Here is a 24,012-nt window from a genome sequence, read left to right on the forward strand (position 1 = left end):
GTAAAGGTTTGGAGGAAAGAAATAAAAGTCTTTGTGTGCAGATGAAATGATTATTTATGAAGGATATAAAAAAAAAACCACAACAACAAAAATTCCTAGAATAAACAATTAGAGAAAGTTTCCAGGATCCAGGCTACTGCACAAGTCAACTGCTTTCCTATATATACCAGCAATGGAAAAGTGGAATTTGAAATTAATAACAAACTGCCATTTATAACTAGGATTTAAAACTGAAATACTTAAAAATCTAACAAAATTCTTACAAGATATATACAAAGAAGACTGTAAGACATGGATAAAAGATAATCAAATAAGAACTAAATAAATGGAAAGATGGTCTATGTTTATGGACAAGGTGGCAAAATATTGATCACAATGTCAGTTCTTTCCTAGTTGGTCTATAAATTCAAAACAATTCCAATCACCATCACAAGTTATTGTGTGGATATCGACAAACTGATTCTAAAGTTAATGTGGAGATTCGAAAACCAAAATGGCCACCTTGTGTTCGAAGAGCGACAAAGTCAGAGGACTGACACTATCTGACTTCAAGACTTAACTATAAAGTTACGGTTATCAAGTGTGGTATTGTGGGGCCAGCACCGTGGCTCACTTGGTTAATCCTCCGTCTGCGGCACGGGCATCCCATATGGGCACCAGGTTCTAGTCCTGATTGCTCCTCTTCCAGTCCAGCTCTCTGCTATGGCCCGGGAAGGCAGTGGAGGATGGCCCAAGTGCTTGGGCCCCTGCATCCAAGTGTGAGACCAGGAAGAAGCACCTGGCTCCTGGCTTCAGATAGGCACAGCACTGGCTGAAGCAGCCATTTGGGGAGTGAACCAATGGAAGAAGACCTTTCTCTCTGTCTCTCTCTAACTGTCTAACTCTGTCAAATTAAAAAAAAAAAAAGTATGGTATTGTGAAAGAAGACAACCTGATTAATAAAACAAATATATAGCCCAGAAATAGGCCCTCTAAGTATAGTCAACTGATCTTTCAACAAAGGAACAAAGGTTATAAATACAATGCAGAAAAAAAAAAATCAACTGCTACTGGATCAATACCAAAAAATGAAACTAAACATAGATTTCACACCATTCACAAAAATTCACACAAAATGGATCATAGATCTAAATATGCATTACAAAACTATAAAATGCCTAGAAGATAACACAGGAAAAAAAATCTAGATGGTTTAGGTATGGTGGTGACTCATATAGATACAACACTAGTGTGATCTATGCAACAACTGACAAATTAGATTTCATTAAAATTTAAAAATTCTGCTCTGAAAAAGGCATTTTCTTTTCTTTTTTCTTTTCTTCTTCTTCTTCTTCTTTTTTTTTTTTTTTTTTTTTTTTTTTTTTTTTGACAGGCAGAGTGGACAGTGAAAGAGAGAGAGACAGAGAGAAAGGTCTTCCATTTTTCCATTGGTTCACCCTCCAATGGCCGCTGTGGCTGGGGCACTGCACTGATCCGAAGCCAGGAGCCAGGAGCTTCTCCTGGTCTCCCATGCAGGTGCAGGGCCCAAGGACCTGGGCCATCCTCCACTGCCCTCTCGGGCCACAGCAGAGAGCTAGACTGGAAGAGGAGCAACCGGGACAGAATCCGGCACCCCAATCGGGACTAGAACCCGGGGTGCCGGTGCCGCAGGCGGAGGATTAGCCTATTGAGCCAGGGCACTAGCCTGAAAAAGGCATTTTCAAGAGAATGAGAAGACAAGCCACAGGCTGAGAGAAAATATCTGCAAAAGGTATATCTGATAAAGGACTGTTATCCAAATATAAAAAAACTCTTAAAAGTCAACAATAAGAAAATAACTCAATTTGAAAAAATGACAAAAGACCTTAACAGACACCTCACCAAAGAAGAGATACAGGAGACAAGTCAATATATGAAAAGTTATTCAACCAAATTAAAGCAATAAGACACCAGTACACATCTATTAGAATGGTCAAAATCCAAATACTGACAAACCAAAAACTGGCAAAGATATAGAGTAGAAGGAACTCTCATTCATTTCTGGTGGGAATAAAAAAAATAGTACAGCCATTTTAAAAGACATTTTGGCAATTTCCTAAAAACTGAACATGCTTTTATCATTTGATCCAGCAACTGCTTTCTGCCAGAACTTGGAATTCACCAAGATGCCCTTCAGTAAGTGAATGGCTTTAACACAACAACAAAAGAAAACAAAAAAACTGGTGGTACATCCACATAATCAAAATGTTATTTAATGCTATAAAGAAATGAGCTATTGGGGCGGGCATTTTCACAGCAGTTAATTAAGATGCCATGTGGGATGCCCGCATTTCATATTAGAATTCTTGAATTCCAGTCCTAGCTCCACTTTTGATTTTGGCATCTTGCTAGTGCACACCCAAGGAGGTAGCAAGTAATTGCTCAAGTAATTAAGTCACTGTCACCCATGTGGAAGGCCAGATTGGTTTCCAAACCTTGAGTTGGCCCAGCTCTGGCTGTTGTGGGCATCTGAGGGATAAACCAGTGGATGGGAAATCCATCCCTGGCCCCACCACCTCCACTCCTTCTCTCTACCTTTCAAATAAAAAAGAAATGAGCTATCAAGACATGGAAAGACTTTGAGGAAACTTAACTGCGTTTTATTGACAAAAGCCCATCAGAAAAAGCTACACACTGTATGACTCCAAACATATGACATTCTGCAAAAGGCAAAACTATGGCAACAATAAAAAGATGAGTGGTTACTTGGGGGTCAGAGGGATGAAGAGGCAGGGCACAGAGGACTTCTCGGACTAGGAAGCCATTCTGGACGATGCTATAGTAGTGGAAACATGTCTCAATACTTCTATCAAACCCAAAGAACTTATACAAATTATAAAACTAGTGGCAGGAGACAAATGTTTTCAAAGGAAAAATACCGATCCTTCGCTCCAGCTAGTCCCACCAAACCAGAATATTCCTCTCTGCACTATTTACTTTGCTAACTCCCTCTCTTTCTCCAATCTTTGCTCCACACCCCATCATGCTGGCATGCCCATCCAGGCTTTCCTTGATTTGTTCTTTTCTTTTTCCTATAATGCCTATCACCTTCCAACATTTGCTTACTAAATGCATTATTTATCTTTCTTTCCTCCTTTCCCTACTGCACAAGATGTCAGCAACATAAACCCTGGGGTCTCTGTAGTTCTGGTCACTGATGTGTACACATGCCCGCAGTCGGTGCTCAATGAATGATCATTCCACCTCCTTTTAATAGGCAGCTCCTGGATAACACGGCGTTCCATGTTTGCTCCTTCATGAGCTATTTATTTTAACAATAATGTATAATTTAGGAGCAACTGCAATTAGATAGGACACAAATTACAATTTTCTGGATAGCCTATTTAAAATCAGATTTGTTGACTGTACCGCAATGTTTGAACAATATTTGTTTTAGTTACGGAATCACGTTACAACTAGTTTCAATCATAAACAAATCAAATATTAACCTGTTTACTTTAAGGTCAAACTAAATGAAAAACAGCCAATAAAAAAAGTTACCATGTGTATATAAATGATCTTCCGCAATTTACATATATCAATGTATCCCACAACATATACTGCAAATAATGATGCAATCTGAAATTTAAAAAGAAATTAAATTAAAAATACATAAAATAACTATAAGAATGAAGATTATTGTTGCCTCAAATGGATTTATTTTATACAAAAAGTGAGTTTTTTTAGTTTTCCTTTTACCTGCTCATTTATTATTGAATATGATCAATATGTTAACATGCAAGCCCTGGTTGGTGTTTTATTCTCCTATACACATCTCTCTAAATGAGCCACATGATGACCCGCCTTGTGGATTATTCTGAATGCTGCTCATTTTTATATCAGGTTGACTCTACTGTGAACTTTTACAATGATCAAGAGCCCAGTCCAGTGAAAAAATATGAGATTACAATTATCATATGACAATGCACACACAACTGGGGAAGGTACATTAAACTCAAAAATAATTATGTAATACATATGTGTAAAATACATTCAATTCTACTTGTTAGCCACTCTTTACAAATATCTTTATAAGTGCCCTCTTTCATTAATAGAAATATTCAAGCACTACTTATAATCAAACTTAACAAATTTTATAAGCACTTTCACCACAAGCGTAGTTTTTACTTTTTTTCCATTTTGAAGAAAACTGTATAGTATTTATCAAGAACTCTAAGAGTACTAGAATTATTTAGATGCATCAATTCAGTAAGTGAAGATATTACACCTCTTGCTTAAAGAGATTATCTCAAACTACTCCTCTTCATCCTTCTTCATGGAAAAATCAATTCAAATTCAATCCTATGCCTCTCTTACTATACAGATACAGCATAGACAAATGGCAAAACAGCCAAATGAAACTTGAGTTTCATTCACCAAGCTTTTTATCTCCAAGAAATCTACCAACAAATTTTCCCATCAATAAGAACAACAAGAAAGTTTCCTTACACCCAAAGTGACCCCTGGGGAACACTGTAGTATGCAGGGGTGACTGTCATGACGTCCGAAGGGCAAGTATGCACATTTACTCAACAGAAGCGCCACAGACAGACATAATACACCGTCCAAAAACACGCAGGCAATCTCCATTAAATGAAAGCAGAAAAAAGTTCTTACACTCCAAGCACTAAGCCAGTAACTGCACAAACATAGCATCTTACGGGGAGAATCATGAAGATGATTTAAACCAGAAATTGATTTAAAATGTCATCAAACTAAAGACAACAAAGGCGTCTAAAAGATAAGGTCAAAGGAGGAAGTAAGTACAAATAAAGCTTATTTTAAAAAATAATAAAAGTAGTCAACCTTACTAGTATCTGGCTAAGTCCAAGGTACTACGTTCAGAGTCTTATACGCATTACCTCATCTGAACACAACTTACTCCCTTTCTCAACAAAATACCTTCCTTTATATACCTCTATTTGAAGGGAAGCTACAGTGCATGAAAAGCTGATAAATGAATTGCAGACTAACAAATGGAGTTATATAAAACAGGAACTGTCTAGCTATTTATCCTGTTACTCTGTACATATTTAACCTACATGTAAGAGTATATGGCGCTATTCATAAAAGAAACACATTTTACTTAAGTGAAATGCTACAGTTTATTTATGACGAATACTAAAGTTACAACACTAGTCTTCTGTTAAACACACGAACAAACACTGAAGAACAAAGATAAGCTAATCAATACTCATTAACAAGTAAATCTTACATATTTCACTACCCTGAACTTTTCTTCAAAAGCATTAACTAGAAAATATTTTTAGGACTTAGAGTCATAACATCTCAATTATAATTTTATACAAATGAGTTCACATAACCAAACACACTAAGCTTAAATCAGTTTAAAAACATAATCACCTTACCTGAGTAAGAAGTACAAACTGTGCAAATTGCCATGGAAGCATGAAAAATACGTTGGAAATGCAGAGTGCAATCAAGCTTCCTCTGTAAAGTTTTGTAGCCCTAGAAAAGATAAAATAAATATGTTAAGTTTAACTACAAATAATCTAGCATGTCTCCAAATCTGAATCTCTAACAAATTGATTAGAAATTACACCTCCTGACAATCAGTTACAATAGCTTCTCTTCCAAAGATGACCGACGTCGGCAGGAGGAAACATCAGTACATGTGGATGTCCCACAGAGATGAAGTTATCATCCTTCAGAAGAAAGGCAAGAAGTTGCCACCACCCCAGGAAAGCAGAAATGTGGACTCTCCAGCTAAAAGACTGCAGCTTCCAAGAAAGAAGCTGTGGCTCCAGGCACAATGAAAGCAGCCCCATTTCCAGTCAACCAGCCACACCAGGAAGGAAGAGAGCAGAGCCAACCACAGAACAAAACCAGAAAGCAAGGAAGACAAGGAAGAAGAGGAGGATCAAGATCAATCTAAAGGGCCAGTGTGTGGCACACTGCATAAAGACACTGCCCACGACGCTGGCATCCCACGTAGACTCCATGCCAGTTCATGACCTGACTGCTCCACTTCTGATCCAGCTCCCTATTAATGGCTAGGAAAGCAGCAGCGGATGGCCCTAGTAACTGGGACCCGGCACTCACATGGAAGACCCACATGAAGCTCCTGGCTTCAGCCTGGCTCTGCTCTGGCCATTGCAGCCTTTTGGGGAGTGAACCAGAAGATGGGAGATCTCTCTCTGTCTCTCCATCTCCAACTCTTGACTTTGAAATAAGCAAATAAATCTTTAAGAACAATTAATCCGAAACAGCAGTGGAGAAAGCAGCAGCTGTTCTAGCTTCAGGTGGCCAGGAACATGGGCAAGAAGAGGTTCCCTAGATAAACAGAGAATGAAGCAGACACTGAAGAACAGAAATTCTCCTAGAACTTTTAGCAAAAAAAGGGAAAAAAAAGGACACAGACAGACATGAAGGGAGGAGCTCAACAAGGCTGAAAATGACAATGAGACCAAAGAGAACATAAAGAAAAGAGTTTGCCAGTGAAGCAGGATAATGGCTTCCAAAGATGTCTCTGTCCTGATCCCTGGAACCCAGGAATACACATGTGGCATGGCCAAGGGGAACTAACGCTCAGATACAATTAAGATGACTAATCACCTGACTTTAAGAGAGGGAAAGGACCTCAGATTTTCCAGGTGAACCCAGTGTGTAATCACAAGGATCCTTGAAAGAGAGGCAGAAGATACATTTAGAATGAACAGACTGGTGAAGGACTCAATCCACCATTGCTGGCTTTGGTAATGGAAGAGGCCATCAGCCAAAACATGCAGGCAGACTCTCTAGCTGGAAAAGGCACAAAAACTGGTTCTCCCCCGGTCTCCAAGAGGTGTGCAGCCCTGCCGACCCTCATTTTAGACTCCTGACCTATAGATCTATAGGCCATGGCGGCCATTGCAGGGTGAACCAACAGCAAAGGAAGACCTTTCTCTCGGTCTCTCTCTCTCACTGTCCACTCTGCCTGTCAAAAAAATAGAAAAGAAAAGAAAAGAAAAGAAAAGAGAAGAGAAGAGAAGAGAAGAGAAGAGAAGAGAAGAGAAGAGAAGAGAAAAGCTAACACCAAAACCACCACCCATGCCATACAGTGGAAAGGTCTGACTAAAGATACCACCCAGGAGACTGCCCCATGTGACATCTGTGCACCTGCACAGATCACCACTGAGGAAGACGGATCAGAAGGCTGACGTAATGGGCTTCAACACGTTCCTTCTGACTCTGGCAGATCAATGAATGGATTTCTTATCTGAGTTTTCTTCTTTGTTCTACATTTTTATAGGTTCCATTTTCTTTTATTTTTATCCTCTGAAGTAAGGCAGCATCTGTCCAAACTGAATATTTTCAACCAAAAGGGGAGATAATTGTTCACAGTTCTATTCTCTTTGCTGCTTGAGTATCTGTTCAGTCTCTTTAGCTGAAAGCCAGATGAACGTAAGAAAAATCTAATCCAATCCTAATTTCTATAAAGAATTTTCCTGGTATATCTTTGGTCTACTGAAGCAGTTTCTTTCTACATCTACTATCTGATTGTCAGAGATGCTAAACCCATGTAGGAAGACCAATTTCCCATGTAGTGTATCGGACTGCTCTGATTCTGTGAACTGTTCTTGGCTCTGCAGGACTGTGCCTTACAGGACACACTCTCGCACGGCCATTATTCCCTTCTTTCTGATGGTTTCTTTAGGAGGCTACACTGGTGGCAGAAAAAGACTTGAGAAAGGGAAGGAGACAGAAGTCAAAGTGAATTTGCTGCTCCTTGAGCAGTCACTTCTGGATCACTAAAAGAAGAAAGAGGATCAGAAAGCACATGGAGGAAACGTCTTTGGTACTACGTATTTTTAAGTTACACTCTTAAAATAGCTTTATTAATTCAGCATAACAACAAGATCATCTTAATTATGTTGACTTTTTTATTACAAAAACCTAAGAACTTTTAGTTTAAGTTCTTTATGGCAAAAATCCAAAAGAAAACCTCGGGAAAAGTCAAAGTCACCTGAGAATGTGAGTCACGAGCAACATCTGAAGTACGAGGAATGGATACGAGAAGCTTTCCCGGAGAGGTGGCGTCCACATCACGCGGGTACACTGAAAAACAGCAGAGTGTGCAGCGCACTTGTTAGGCTTGCTAGCTGAGGCGTACCAAGTGACAGCTGCTGCTTCTAGTACTTTTCACACTTAATTTAAACTGTACATTATTAAACAGGCTACCAGACTTTCCACAAACAGCAAACTGAAGCAAGAAGCATCACTGAGAAAGGGACATGCCAAGTATTAAATCATAAAATGTCAACAAAAAAGTGTCAAAAAACTCCAACTATACCCTAAAAGGAAAAGGGGGGAAGTTCTAGGAAAAACATGTTCTACCAACATTAGAAATGTGTCACTTTGATTATTTATTTGCAGATTGCCTTCTTTCCTATGAATTGCAGCAAAAATGATCCAAACCAATACTTCAGAGCTCTTTAGAGTCATCAATTTTAGCATTTTTATTCCCAGTGCTACTAAAAGGAACATTTCATTTTGGTTTTTTATTCCTCTTTGCCCAAGCTACCCTAGGTTACAAAATACATAACAGTGGAAAGAGAATGAAACAGCAAACATTCTAAAACGGTCAAGTATCAGCTTTTCTAAAAAGTTCACTTTGGGGATAAATAAACAACACACACTCCGAGATGCAGCATCCAGTCAAGTTCCTGAATGTATTCTAAATGTAAGAAGTTCGTCTTTCCACTTCAAGAAAATGGCACTGTGTTAAATGTAAGCAAATGTATTATAACTACTAAGTTAGTTACACTAGAAGAAATCATTATGTCTTCCATGTCAAGCAGTGTTGCTTACATAAAGACTACACAGCATTACCAAGACCATGTCAGAAATATTATCTCTCCTTTATTTTAACTCGACCTTAGACTACTGGATATTTCTATTATTGCTATAGAAAATCTGAACCAATTTTTCTCCTCTTTTCTACCAGAGTTTACTATCTTCTAAGAAATTAACATAGCTAGCTATTTATGAATGAACTACATACACAAGATGCTTCTGTTAACAATGTGAATTTGCAGGTTCTGAATGTGGGTTAAGTTGTACCACTCAATGTTAGCTGGCATCCCAAGGAGTGCCAGTTCAAGTCTCGGCTGCTGTATCGGTTTCTGACCCAGCTCCCTGTTAACATGCGTGAGAAGGCAACAGAAGGATGGCCCAAGTGCTGCAGTTCCAGTCTCCTGGCTATGTCCTGGCCCAGTCCTGAACAATGCAGCCGTTTAGGAAGTTAACCAGCAGATGGAAAATTGACACCTCTCTCCCTCCCTTCCTCCCTCCCTCTCTCTTTCTCTCCCTCGCCCCCAACTCCCCCTTCCTTCTCTCTATCCTGTCTTACAAATAAATAAAAATAGATTTTTAAACAAAGAAAATAGTATGTTAGAAATTTTAGTATGACTGACAGCAAGACATATAACCAAAACTCATAAACTATAAGTCTCTTGCAAAATCTAGTAAGAAAATATTAAAATTACTTAATACACAATTTGAGAACTTTCCCTTTTCTTTTTTTTCAAGGTGAACAAATTTCATATATACAGATTTAGGAGCACCGGGATACTTCCCACCCACGTTCCCACCCGCCCTCATCCTTCCTTTCTTATTTCTTCTTCTATCTGTTGAACTCTTTACTTATTGTAGAGTATATTTACTTATTTATGAGTATAAAATAAACTGAAAATAGATCATTATAAAAATTAAAAGAAAGAAAATTTTCTTCATACAGTGTTCAACAGCAATTTTTGTTACCAAATTCAACTACACGGGTATTTCTCAGAAATTCATTTACTAGCTAAAGTCACTTAGTCCTCTCGAACTCAATTACATCCCCTGAAGTAGGAGTAGGAACATTCAATTACAGGGCTGTAATAAAGAACAAGGTCTTCTTCCTACAAAACGCTAAGGGCAAATGAATCCAAACTACGTGAAAGTGCTTTTAACAGCTTCTCTGATAACACAGTGGCTTTACTGCATCTGGCACAGACTCGCCGTTTCAGAGGACCCCATGTAATGTGCAAATAGTAAACAGATTTTGTTTAATCATACCATAAGTTTCAACAAATATTTTTTCTTAATTACAACTTTGGATGGAACATAAAAATCTTCTAGTTGTCCACACTTTCAGGTTTAAAAGAGCACTGCTTGTAAAAGGCAATACCCTGAAGTCTAAGAATTAAAGGAGAAAATATACAACAGGAGTCACTGTGTACTTACTCCTCATGTGGGATCTCTGTCCTTAATGCGTTGTCCAATGTGAATTAATGCTATAACTAGTACTCAAACAGTATTTTACACACACTTTATGTTCTGTGTGGGTGCAAACTGTTGAAATCTTTACTTAATATATATTAAATCAATCTTCTGTATATAAAGATAATTGAAAATGAATCTTGATGTGAATGGAATGGGAGAGGGAGCGGGAGATGGGAGGGGTGCGGGTGGGAGGGGAAGTTATGGGGGGGAAAAGCCATTGTAATCCATAAACTGTACTTTGGAAAATTATATTTTCTAAATAAAAGTTTAAAAAAATATATACACATGACATACTTCAAAAACGGTTATACAAATGCATAAATTTATGGTGAATGCTAAATACAAGAAATCCATTTGTTGTGAAAATGAAAGCAATTGGCCGGCGCCACGGCTCACTAGGCTAATCCTCCGCCTAGCGGCACCAGCACACCGGGTTCTAGTCCCGGTCGGGGTGCCGGATTCTGTCCCAGTTGCCCCTCTTCCAGGCCAGCTCTCTGCTGTGGCCAGGGAGTGCAGTGGAGGATGACCCAAGTCCTTGGGCCCTGCACCTCATGGGAGACCAGGAGAAGCACCTGGCTCCTGGCTTCAGATCAGTGCGGTGCGCCGGCCGCAGCGCGCCAGCCGCGGTGGCCATTGGAGGGTGAACCAACGGCAAAGGAAGACCTTTCTCTCTATCTGTCTCTCTCTCTCTCACTGTCCACTCTGCCTGTCAAAAAAAAAAAATTAAAAAAAAATGAAAGCAATTAAATTCTTATACGTGGAACTGCTATCATCCAGCATACAATGTTCCACACTTGGTTCACAGCACTGAAGAGTACTTCAATGTAATACTGTCTAAATACGGCGGGCAACAGGCTTTCCTTTATTTTCCACGGAGCAAAGGCTGAACTGTTTAATCATTCATTCAAGAATCAAAATTCAGCAATTTCAGCAATACCCAGCTTGATTTTCCAATATCTACTTTCAAATAATTTGTTCATATTAGAGATACAGCATAATCTACTGGCTTTCTCTTCATAATTTCAAAATAAACACGAGTACGGCCTATAAATTGTGATTAGCATTAGTATCAAATAGATCATGTTTCAGGTTTGTTCCAAGACTTTTGACTTGATATTTGTTAGTTTTAATCTCAACTTTTCGGGATAACTTTTAGGTTTAAAACAAATTGCCCACCTCTAACTACTTACTGCTATGCTGGATTTGTTATAAGGTTGCTTTATATTGCTCAATATTAGCTATCATAAAGCTTTATACACTAAATGTATCAGGGTCTCCATTAAAGATTTTTGGCCAACATAAAGGTTTGGCTACTATTCCTCAGAGAATGGGATAGGTGTAAGGATCCTATTAGCCACAGCATAACCATAAAAAAGCCTAGTGCAACAGCTATGGTTTGAGTATCTCTATTTGATGTTACTCAGGGTATCTCATTATCTAGGTAGACCCTAAGCTTGGTATGGGCTTTTGTGTTGCTGCTGGCACTGCACTTTGATGGCACATAAACTTGGTTGCTTTCTTGGAATTTTTGTCTATTTCTGTACCATGATATACTGGTGTTTCTGTAACATATACTGGTACATATTTCCATTTGAATTGAGAATTCAATTTTGCCTCACAGAAAGTTTTAGGTTTCAGTGATATGTAATTGCTATTATTAAGCTCTACTATCTTTAAATAGAATGTCTGCTGGTTCCACAAAAGGAAACACAGATCTTTCTCTCTGAATTTCCAATGTATCAGTACATCTTATCCTAAGTTTACAGAGAACCTCTGTGAGAACAGTCATCTTTCTTGGAAAAGCAGTACAGTACATCTACACACTTCTAGCCAGCGTTGCAGACTTGAATCTGAATACTCCTGACATATTTAAAATGGAAAATGCATCTGATGAGATGTGATCAATATCAACCCCACCACCTCCACCTTATGATTGTAAATTATACTTCTTGGGGATTTCTACTGCAAATAAACTCTGTGAAACTCTCTAACAAAAACATTAGTCAAGGCCAGCGCCACGGCTCAATAGGCTAATCCTCCGCCTTGCAGCACCGGCACACCAGGTTCTAGTCCTGGTCGGGGCACCAGATTCTGTCCCGGTTGCCCCTCTTCCAGGCCAGCTCTCTGCTGTGGCCAGGGAGTGCAGTGGAGGATGGCCCAAGTGCTTGGGCCCTGCACCCCATGGGAGACCAGGAGAAGCACCTGGCTCCTGGCTTCGGATCAGTGCAGTGCGCCGGCCACAGCACATGAGCCATGGCGGTCATTGGAGGGTGAACCAACGGCAAAGGAAGACCTTTCTCTCTGTCTCTCTCTCTCTTACTATCCACTCTGCCTGTCAAAAAAAAAAAAAAAAAAAAAAAAAAAAACACACCTTAGTCAAGATAAAAAGGCAGGATAAAGGCCGGCGCCGCGGCTCACTAGGCTAATCCTCTGCCTAGCGGCGCCAGCACACCAGGTTCTAGTCCCAGTTGGGGCGCCGGATTCTGTCCCGGTTGCCCCTCTTCCAGGCCAGCTCTCTGCTGTGGCCAGGGAGTGCAGTGGAGGATGGCCCAAGTGCTTGGGCCCTGCACCCCATGGGAGATCAGGAGAAGCACCTGGCTCCTGCCATCGGATCAGCGCGGTGCGCCAGCCGAAGCGCGTGAGCCATGGCGGCCATTGGAGGGTGAACCAACGGCAAAGGAAGACCTTTCTCTCTGTCTCTCTCTCTCACTGTCCACTCTGCCTGTCAAAAAAAAAAAAAAAGGCAGGATAAATACAAACTGAAACAAATGGTTTCAAGTGTATTATCAAAAAGCCTAACACAAAGAAAAAACAACTGAAGTTACTTTTTTTTTTTTTTTTTGACAGGCAGAGTGGACAGTGAGAGACAGAGAGAAAGGTCTCCCTTTGCCATTGGTTCACCCTCCAATGGCCGCCACGGCCGGCGCGCTGCGGCCGGTGCACCACGCTGATCCGAAGCCAGGAGCCAGGTGCTTCTCCTGGTCTCCCATGGGGTGCAGGGCCCAAGCACCTGGGCCATCCTCCACTACACTCCCTGGCCACAGCAGAGATCTGGCCTGGAAGAGGGGCAACCGGGACAGAATCTGGTGCCCCGACCGGAACTAGAACCTGGTGTGCCAGCGCCGCTAGGCGGAGGATTAGCCTAGTGAGCCGTGGTGCCGGCCCATGTATTACTTTTTATTCCCTTAATAAAATATACTCTTAGGAAAAAAGACCTACAAAGATATCTTGAACCTTACTTGGTAGGCTTATTATTGGAAATAGTATTAGTATAATAATTCTGAAAAAACTATTTTAATGTGTTAATAAATCAAGTAAGTAAATCTACTTAAAATGTGTGAAGATGGGCGGTACAAATATGGAGTAGGAAAAGGAAGAAAAGAACCTTATGATACTGGATTAGAACTGGAGGAATCAATAGGAATCAATGATATTTTAAACATGTACTTTCTGAGAATGGGTGTTGGTACTAGCAGTTAAGAGGCAGGTTAGGATACCTGCAACCTAATCACAGTGCCTGGGTTTAATTCCCACTTCTGTCTCCTAATTCCAGCTTCCTGCTAATGCAGACCCTGGGAATCAGCAATAATGGTTCAAGTAACTGAGTGCCTGTACCCACATGGAAACCTGGATTGAGCTCCAGCCTCCAGGTTTCAACCCTTGTTAGATGGCCATTGTGAGCACTAGGGGAGTAAGTCACTAGATGGGAGCACTATCTCCATTTATCTTCTTTGCCTCATAAACAGGCAGATTGAGGATAAAATACATTTTCTAGCTCTCTGCAGAAAGGGGGCTAAAAGCAATTATATGCAAGTAGCAATGAGCACAGTGAGTACCCAGACTGTGGTCTCTATATACTATTTTTCCACTTCTAGGACTAGAATTCCTTGTATAGCTGATGCCATATCTGTGTTCAAGACAATCCTGGAACAACTTTTTGTGACAAAAAGGAAATGTTCAAAGGCTGCAAGGACACCAAAAGGACAAAAAATGATGCCATTTAAAAAAAAAAATGTAAGCTATCTTGGAGTTCATCTAACAAACATAGGCAAAACAGAAAACACTGCTGAGAGAATTTAAAGACAAACATGAAGAGATGCATCTAGATTGGAAGATGCAACATGAGGGAACTTCAAATGGCTAATAGGAAAAACTGGCCTTCCATGTAGCTAGCCTTCCACATTTTTTTAAAATGTGAAAAAAAATTTAAAACAGGAACTGTTCAAGATAAACTGCTCTAGATAAAATAACAGCTAAATACAAAGTGGTATCCTTAATCCGATTATGGTTCCAAGACAAATCATAAAGGGATTTACTGGGATAACTTTAGAAATCTAAATATAAGATATATTAAAATATTATTGTATAATTATCAGTGGTAAGTTTCTTAAGTATGATAAAAATTATTGTGATTATATATGAGAATGTCCTTACTTTTATGAAACATGTAAGGAAGTATTTAGGGGTGACATCCCCATCATGTCTGCAACTCATTTTCAAATGAGTCAGAAGAATGTGTACATAAGACAGAGAAAGCAAATGCAGCAAAATATTAAAATTGGAAAGAAAAAAATGAACCTAGAACTTCTCTGTGAGCTTAACACTTTTCAAAATAAAAAAAGATGGAGGAAAACAACATACAGACACATGTGCATTTCTTGTACTGCCTTTGTAGTACAAGATTTGCAGTGGAAGGGGCCAGCGCTGCGCTGCGGCATAGCGGATAAAGCCGGCATCCCATGTGCATGTCAGTTTGAGTCCCAGCTGTTCCTCTTCTGATCCAGCTCTCTGCTGTGGCCTGGGAAAGCAGTAGAAGATGGCCCAAGTGTTTGGGCCCCTGCACTCGCCTGGGAGACCCGGAAGAAGCTCCTGGCTTCGGATTGATGCAGCTCCAGCCACTGCAGCCATCTGGAGAGTGAACCAGCAGATGGAAGACCTCTCTCTCTCCCTCTCTCTCTCTCTCTCTGCCTCTGCCTCTGCCTCTCTGTAACTCTGCCTTTCAAATAAATTAATAAATATTTAGAGGAAAAAAAAAGATTTGCAGCGGAACTAGGTACAGCTCCAATCTAGATGAAGGCAGCTGTTGGTCCTGCATTCACACCTGGGAACAATGGCCTAGAACAGGTTCTCTGCTAGAACTAGTAGAAAACGGACTTCTAACTACATAAACTGGAATCTGGAAAAGCCACAAACACAGTGAACAGTTATGCCTGATTTGGCAGAGTGAAGAATAAAGTACCAGTGAACTCTGGGCGGCACCGAGAGAAAAAATGAAGAAGGAAAAAAAGGAAGCAGGATATCAAAAACTTACAGACAGCATCAAACAAAAACGTATATGTCATCAGAATGTACAAAGGAAATGAGAGAGAGAGTGCAGAAGAGAAAAATATCCAAAGAGAACATATTGGCTACAAATTTCCACAAACTGACTTACAATAAAATCAAACCACTAAACAAAGATGTTCAGTGACTCTCAAGTAGGAGATACACAAAAACCTGGGCTCTAGGTCTACCACTATCAAACTAATAAAAAGCAAATATAAAAAGAGAATTTTCAAACCACCAGAGAAAAGACACATTCAGGGTACAATAATAAAAATAATGATTGACTTCTTATTAAACAATAGCCAAGAGACAAAAGAATGGCATCTTTAAAGTGTTGAAAAATAAGGCTATAAATCTAAAATTATCCAACAACAACAACAACAACAACAACAAAAAACAAAACATGATGAGAAAATAAAGACTTTTTTTTTAGACAGACAAAACCTAAGGGAATTTCTTGGCAGACTTTCACCACACTGCTAAACAAAGTTCTTAAATCCAAAAAGAAATTATACAAGATGGAAACACAGATCTGCAGAAGGAAAAGAATACCATGGAAATGTTACCTGAAATGTCTATTTACTAAGGATAATAAGGGTTTAATTAGGCACCAGTTAGGAGGTGTGTGTTGGTGTGGGGTGTCAAGGGAGAAGGAAAAAGGCCTAGGACACAGCAAGTGCAAAGGCCCTGAGGAAGGAAAAGGAATGGTCTTTTCTAGGAACTGGAGGAAGGCAGGCCAGTGGGACTGAAACAAAGACAGCCTAGAGAGAGCTGTGAAGCAAGACCAGAATCCAGAAAGCACAGGCCATTAAGGCCATTAAGTAGTTTTCTACTACACCACAGACTAGTTTTCAAATCTGTATCAGCAGATTCAATCCAAAGTATCCTTTCTTTTTTAAAACTTCTGGAGTTTCCCAAAGTTTAATAAAGGGCCACAAATCCATGGACACACCAATCAATAGCCTGAATCAGTAATACATCTTGTACTTATACTATTTTATAAATTAACATAAAAATAAACTATTTCATTCTCTTGCTCCTTCAGTGGCTTTCTGTCTGCTCTAAATGTATCTTTTCTATTTTTTAAAAAAAGATTTATTTATTTGAAAGGCAGAGATACAAAGAGACAGACAGACAGACAGGGACAGAGAGGTCCTCCATCCACTGGTTCACTGTCCAAATGGCTGCAATGGCTGCAGCTAGGCCAAGCCGATGATAGGAGCTTCTCTGGGTCTCCTACATGGGTGCAGGGGCCCAAGTACTTGGCCATCTTCAGCTGCTTTCCCAGGTGCAGGGAGCTGGGCCAGGACATGAACTGGTGCCCACATTAGATGCTGACATTGCAAGCAAAGGCTTAGCCTTCTATGCCACTTATCCCACCTCCCTTTATTACCTGCCTGACCTAATCTATTATTCTCTTTTCCTACAAGGACCTTCTTGTTACTGCTCAAATGGGCTAGTTTCTCTCCCACCTTGGGCAGAAGACTGTCCCCAAGGTCAGGGGTCTTTGTTTTACTCACTGACACATCCTAAGTAGCAAAAAGTTCTGGGATACAACAGACACTCAGCATATGTCATTTTAACTGAGCTGGATAAATAGAAGACCCAGAGTAGGTGTTCTGGCCAAAATTTGCCATTACTGGAAAGAAAGGAAGGAATAATATGTAAGTCTGGGCTTATACCCAGAAGAACTGAAATTGGCATGTTGAAAAGTTATCTTCAGTCACACGTTCATTTAAGCGTTGATCACAATAGCCAAGATATGGAAGCAAACTAAGTGTCTAGCAATGACTAAATAGATAAAGAGAATAAGGCATATATACTTAATGGTATACTAAACAGTCTTTACATAGGAAAAAAAAAAAAAATCTCTGATTCATGGCAACCTGGATGGGACTGGAGGATCTAATGGGAACTGAAAGCCAGGCATAGGAAGACAAACACGGTACAACCTCACTGACGTGTGGAATTGAAAACACCCTCAGAAAGAGAGGAGAATGTGGTGCCAGAGATTGGGAAGGGGGAGGTACAGAGAAAGGAAGAGGAGGTGTTGATCACAGGGTACACAGTTTTAGGTAAACTGAAAGACTAAGTTTGAGTGACTTATTCCACTCCATGATGTACCAAAGTTGGTAAGGTAATAGGTATGATAATTAGTTTGACTGATTCTTTTGACATGAATACAAAGGTATTTCAAAAAAAAGTTTATGCCAAATGCACATTATAAAAAAATTGTGCATGAATTTCAACCTTTTTTTACATCAAAGTAAACTTACAGGGTGGGTGTTGTGGTTCTGTAGGTTAAGCTGCTGCTTGGCATACCTGAATCCCATATCAATTTGTCTGAGATATTCCCACCCCTGCTTCCAATCCAGCTTTCTGGTAGGCGGCAGATGATGTCTCAAGGACTTAGAGACCTGTCACCCACCTGGAAGAACTGGGAGTTCCTGGCTCCTGCTTTCAGCCTGGCCCAATTCAGCTGTTACAGGCATTTGGGGAGTGAACCAGCAGATGGAAGTTCTATCTGTCTTCTTACTCTGCCTTTCAAATGAGTAAAAATAAATAAAACTTTTAAAAATAAATTTAACTTTTAATTCCATTTTCTTTTTTTGTAAAGATTTATTTATTTATTTGAAAGTCAGAGGGGGAAGGGCAGGGGGAGGGCGAGGTTCCATCGGCTGGTTCACTCCCCAAACAGCTGGAGCTGGACAGATCCAAAGTCAGGAGCCAGGAGCTTCTTCTAGGTCTTTCATATGAATACAGGAGCGCAAGAACTTGGGCCATCTTCCACTGCTTTCCCAGCCCACAGCAGAGAGCTGATCAGAAGTAGAGCAGCTGGGACTCGAACCAATGACCATAAAAGATGCCAACACTGTAGGTAGCAGCTGTACCCGCTATACTACAGCACTGGCCCCAAATTACTTATTTTTAAAAAAAAATTGCGTCAGAAATATTAGATATAACCCCAAAGGCAATCTTTTCATTTACTTTGAATTAATTTTTTAAAGTTCTTTTTCATTATAAATAAAGGATTTCTTCTTTAGGTGTTTATATCTTTATATATAAGAACATATTTTATGTAAAATATAAATCATGCATGGCAACTTTTAAAATTCTTATTATGATAAAACTAAATGATAATATTTCAGAAAAACAGAATATTAACAGTCAAAAATTAGAGGAAAAATATATTTAGGGGTTTCTTTATACTCATGTGAATGCTTTCAATCTGTACTCTACAACTCTCACGATACCAACCCAGGGTGCATGCACCTTATCCTACATGGATGTAGTCTCAAGAGTAAGCAAAATTGTTAGCTTTCATTATTATTTTAGCAATAATTCTCAATAGTGACAGAATTAAAATTTAATGAAGAAGCTTGGCAAATGAAAATAATGTATTTTATTATCAAGTGTATAAACTCGATATTATTGATCTAATTATCATGACCAATTAATAGCCCCTTTATTGAATTTTCATGTATTTCAGATTTGAAGGTTTTTTTTAAAAAAATATTTATTTTATTTATTTGAAAGAGTTACAGAGAGAGGTAGAGACAGAGAGAGAGGTCTTCCATCTACTGGTTCACTCCCCAGATGGCTACAACGGCTGGAGCTGCACCAATCTGAAGCTGGGAGCCAGGAGCTTCTTCTGGGTCTCCCATGTGGGTGCAGGGGCCCATGGACTTGGGCCATCTTCTACTGCTTTCCCAGGCCATAGCAGAGAGCTGGATTGGCAGAGGAGCAGCTGGGACTAGAATCAGCGCCCATATGGGATGCCGGCGCTTCAGGCCAGGGCTTTAACCCGCTGCGCCACAGTGCCAGCCTGGTTTTGGTTTTTTGTTTGTTTAAGATTTATGTATTTATTTTGAAAGAGTTAGAGAGAGTGAGGTATAGAGAGAGAGAGAGAGAGAGAGAGATCTTCATCTACTGGTTCACTCACCAGGTGGCCACATGGCTAGGGCTGGGCCAGGCAGAAGCCAAGAGCCAGGAGCTTCACCCAGGTCTCCCAAATGGGTGGCAGGGGTCCAGGTACCTGAGCCATCTTTCACCACTTTTCCCAGGCCATTAGCAGGGAGCTGGATTGCAAGTAGAGCAGCTGGGACACAACTGGAGTCCATGTGGGATGCCAGTATCACCAGTGACAGCTTTGCCCACTATGCCACAACAACGTTGGTCCCAGATTTGAAGGTTTTAAATTGCTGTTTATCACATAATTTTATTAACCAATGCACACTACACATATTATAGTTCTTTTGTTAGGGTAAAAATCTCTCCTGATAAAACCACCCGAGGGAAAAGAATTTTAAAAGTACACTCTACACTGTCTTATAGTCTAGTACAGAGAAAGAAAACTAATTTAAATGGAACATAAGTGCAAAGAACAAACGACAATGATTCTTTGGCACATAAATCGCTTACTCCTTTGATGAAAGTAATTCTTCCAAGAAAGTAAGGTATCAATTAGTGACCAAGTAGTAATTCCAGTAAGCAATGCTCCACAAAAGTTCTCCAAATGCATGAACAGATACCATCAGAGTAGATGTTTTTCCTCATATAAAAATTATATACTTTAGGTAGCATTTTTAAAAACAAGGAAAATAAATCTTATAATCTGAAAACCACAAGACATAAAATTTTAATAAAAGACTTCCAATCTTGAGTCCTCACCTATATTTAAACACAAACAGCAGTTTATGCTCTCAAATTTTATTTTAATTTTTAAAGATTTATTTCTTTCTTTATTTACTTGAGAGGTAGAGTTACAGAGACAGTGACAGACATCCACTGGTTCATTCTCCAAATGGCCACAACGGCCAGAGCTGGGCCAATCCCAAGCCAGGAGCCAGGAGCCAGGAGCCAGGAGCCAGGAGCCAGGAGCCAGGAGCCAGGAGCCAGGAGCTTCTTCTGGGTCTCCCATGTGGGTGCAGAGGCCCAAGGACTTGGGCGACCTTCCATTGCTTTCTCAGGCCATAGCAGAGAGCCGGATCAGAGGAGGAGCAGCCAGAACTTGAACAGGCACCCATATGGGATGCTGGCACTGCAAAAGGAGGGTTTACCCACTATACCACAGAGCCAGCCCCTTGCTACCCCAAAGCTACAGTTACAATAAAGACAATTACATACTTGACTATCTCAGTAAAACTGAAATTATAATTCTAATGCTAATTTACTTTTTTTCCTAAGAGTGATGTCTAAGCATGTTTAAATATACAGAATAGCTGAAAAGTATCAAAAAGAAATTCCATGAGCATGAAAAAAAATCACATAAATTGCCTGATTCCCTTGTAAGGAATGATATTCACACTACAAGATGATCAAAATTATAAGGAAAATATGAGATCAGGAATTAACAACCCTTAGTATACACTAAGTATAACACAACAGATCTTTGACTTAGTGATCTTTCTGTGTCTTGGCTCCAAAAATTTCAATAATCCCTTTTCTCCAACATGTTGTTGTTATTATGCAATGCTCCTTTCTTCCACTAGGAAGCAGTTATTTCCCATTTCTCAGGTCATTCTCACAAGAATTTGACAATAGGTCCACACGTTTCATGGGCCACACTATCAAAATGTACAGTATCCACAGTCAAGAAAAAGCAAAATCTTTCTTTTTTTCTTTTTTGGCTCAAAATTCATACTGTACTAATCATTATGTCATGCTACAATCATCTGTCAAATATTCTAATCTACTTGGCTATTCTAGCTTTTACAATTCTGTGATTCTAAATACTAAGTACATATTAGTTGAATAAACATTAGCAACTTACTGGTTAAAAAAGTCGTCTAAATTTGACTCTGCATCAAGTTTGGGTATAACTGCTCTTAGAGCTTCATAACATGTGCGTGTTCAAACCCTGCAGACACTGGAGTGTATAAAGGCACAAAAGGACGAGGTCACGTCACTCAAAGCAGGCTCACCTTTCTTTCCTCTCCTTCATATTAAACTTGCCATGAAAGAAATCTGGACAGAGATACATCACTAGAAATTCATTTACCACTATGATTAATTTAGGAGAAGGAATTCGTTGGCACTTTCAATTTATTATAAAGTTTAATCTGAACTAAATTAGTAATAACATTAAAATATTAATAATACAAGCTAACAATTACATTGCAATCACCGTATTTCAAACATTGCTCTAGGCACTTTACACATATAAATTCATTTAATCTCTGCAATTATCCTGTGAGAGGGGTAACATCACTGTACCCATTCACAATGAGGAAACCAGGCACAGAGAGATGAAATGATTAGCTCAGTTCACACAGCCACTAAATGCCAGAGCCAGGATTTTAATCCAAGAATCCTAGATCCAGAGTCTATATTCTTTACAATGCTGTTCTCTTTAGAGAGCCTTGGATATTTGCAAATTTGCGGGTATAATTAAGTATTTTACAAAGCATATTTGGTTAATACATTATAGTAAGAACTTGGTGTATAATTCCTATAACAAAGCTATCCTTGCACTAGGCAGTTAAAATATTATCTATGGTTGGCTTATTTTTAATATTCTAAAAGTATGGCTTTCATAGTTTTCAAAATAAAAAATTGGGGGCCTGCACTTTGGCATAGAGGGTAAAGCCGCCGCCTGCAGTGCCAACATCTCATATGGTCACCAGTTCAAGTCCTGGCTGCTCCACTTCTGATCCAGCTCTCTGCTATGGCCTGGGAAAGCAGTAGAAGATGGTCCAAGTGCTTGGGTCCCTGAATCCACATGAGAGACCTGGAAGAAGCTCCAGGCTCCTGCCTTCAGATCAGCCCAGCTCCAGCTGTTGTAGTCATTTGAAGAGTGAACCAACAAATAGAAGACCTCCCTCTCTTTCTCTCTGCCTCTGCCTCTGTAACTCCACCTTTCAAATAAGTAAATAAATCTTTTTTTAAAAAAAGATAATTAAAAAATTGATATAGAACCACTATTTCTTCAACCCTCTAAGAGATATATCATCCAGGAGATATAAGGATCATGAAATAGTCATGAAGAGTTAATTTAGTATTTAAATTTTGAATCAAAACAGTAATATCCAATATTTAAGGAAAGCCATTGTAGACGGAAATTAAATTTAAGAAGGAACATGTATTTCCAGGAGTCATTCTGAAAATAACTGCAACTACTTACCTCCCCATGATTGAAAAAGAAGCACAGCACTGTGACCAGGCCTCCTAACCGGCTGCCGCTGAAAAAGAGGTCAAGAAAGTGCAACTCAAACAACGGGAATTCATGGCAATCTGCTAAAACCGTAAAGTAATACCATCTAAAAGCTTTCTAGGACTACAAATAGTTTCACCTACACTAGAACTCTCCTACACTTATTTACAAAATAATGTACTTCCTCCAAAATATCGTTAGTTTGCCTTCTTCAAAATGTACAGACTCAGAATATCAACTGAAAGGGGATAGAAATTCTAGTAGTCATGTTACTGCGAATCATTCAACCTAACTGCCCTTTTCCCTTTTTGTCTTCAGTACCACAATCTGGTTGTGTCCTTCAGCATTTCTCAAATCATCTTCCCTGGAATACCCGATATTCATTAGGGAAATGGGTGAGGATGAGGGCAGAACAGGACTCCCAAAGGGTCATACAGCTGAGAAACACCACACCTTCTACCTGCACTTGGGCACTACAGAAAATGCTTGGCAAGGCCGGTGCCGCAGCTCACTAGGCTAATCCTCCACCTTGTGGCGCCGGCACACTGGGTTCTAGTCCCAGTCGGGGCGCCGGATTCTGTCCCGCTTGCCCCTCTTCCAGGCCAGCTCTCTGCTATGGCCCGGGAAGGCAGTGGAGGATGGCCCAAATCCTTGGGCCCTGTGCCCCATGGGAGACCAGGAGAAGCACCTGGCTCCTGCCATCGGATCAGCGTGGTGTGCCAGCCGCAGCGCGCTGGCCGCGGCGGCCATTGGAGGGTGAACCAACAGCAAAGGAAGACCTTTCTCTCTCTCTCTCTCTCACTGTCCACTCTGCCTGTCAAAAAAATAAATAAAAAAAAATTAAAAAAAGAAAAAAAGAAAATGCTTGGCAAACACTAACTTACAAATACAGGTTTTACCAGTGGTCTATATTCAGTATGTCAACCAGGTTTGCAACTCCAGCCAAGGAATAGTCTGGCAGTTCTAAACCATCATTTGCTCTGATAACAGTGAAATGTGTCTCCTACTTTCCTCCGAGCCTGGGTTTTTAGGTTTGTTCCACTGCTTCTTTCATCTTTACTCTTGAAGTCTTCTTAATCTTTAACTCACTGCTGCTTTCTTATTATTCTACCCACATACCTTTCCTTCTTTCAATCCGAATGTAAGTATGTGTACAACACAAAGACGTCAAAGAGCTAACAAAGAACCGGATGATGTAGGCACTGTACATACTACTAGGGATGTATGAATGAGAAAAGGACAAGGAGATG

At 39.9% G+C, this 24,012-nt stretch overlaps 1 protein-coding gene across 3 annotated transcripts in view; it reads right to left on the bottom strand.

Annotated features, from left to right (window-relative positions):
- The window catches only part of DPY19L1 (dpy-19 like C-mannosyltransferase 1), a 107,602-nt gene that overhangs the window by 39,509 nt on the left and 44,081 nt on the right, over positions 1-24,012 (bottom strand). For all 3 annotated transcript variants that reach the window (XM_051852895.3, XM_089315506.1, XM_089315507.1), the window contains exons 7-10: positions 22,733-22,790; positions 7,985-8,076; positions 5,388-5,487; positions 3,520-3,597 (exon numbers count right to left, since the gene is read on the bottom strand). In XM_051852895.3, coding sequence (XP_051708855.2) covers positions 3,520-3,597; positions 5,388-5,487; positions 7,985-8,076; positions 22,733-22,790 — 328 coding nt within the window. The remainder of the gene's footprint in view (positions 1-3,519; positions 3,598-5,387; positions 5,488-7,984; positions 8,077-22,732; positions 22,791-24,012) is intronic.

The sequence above is a fragment of the Oryctolagus cuniculus genome, chromosome 16 (genome assembly GCF_051225735.1).
Source record: "Oryctolagus cuniculus isolate XC-2025 breed Fujian yellow rabbit chromosome 16, ASM5122573v1, whole genome shotgun sequence".
Taxonomy (NCBI): domain Eukaryota; kingdom Metazoa; phylum Chordata; class Mammalia; order Lagomorpha; family Leporidae; genus Oryctolagus; species Oryctolagus cuniculus.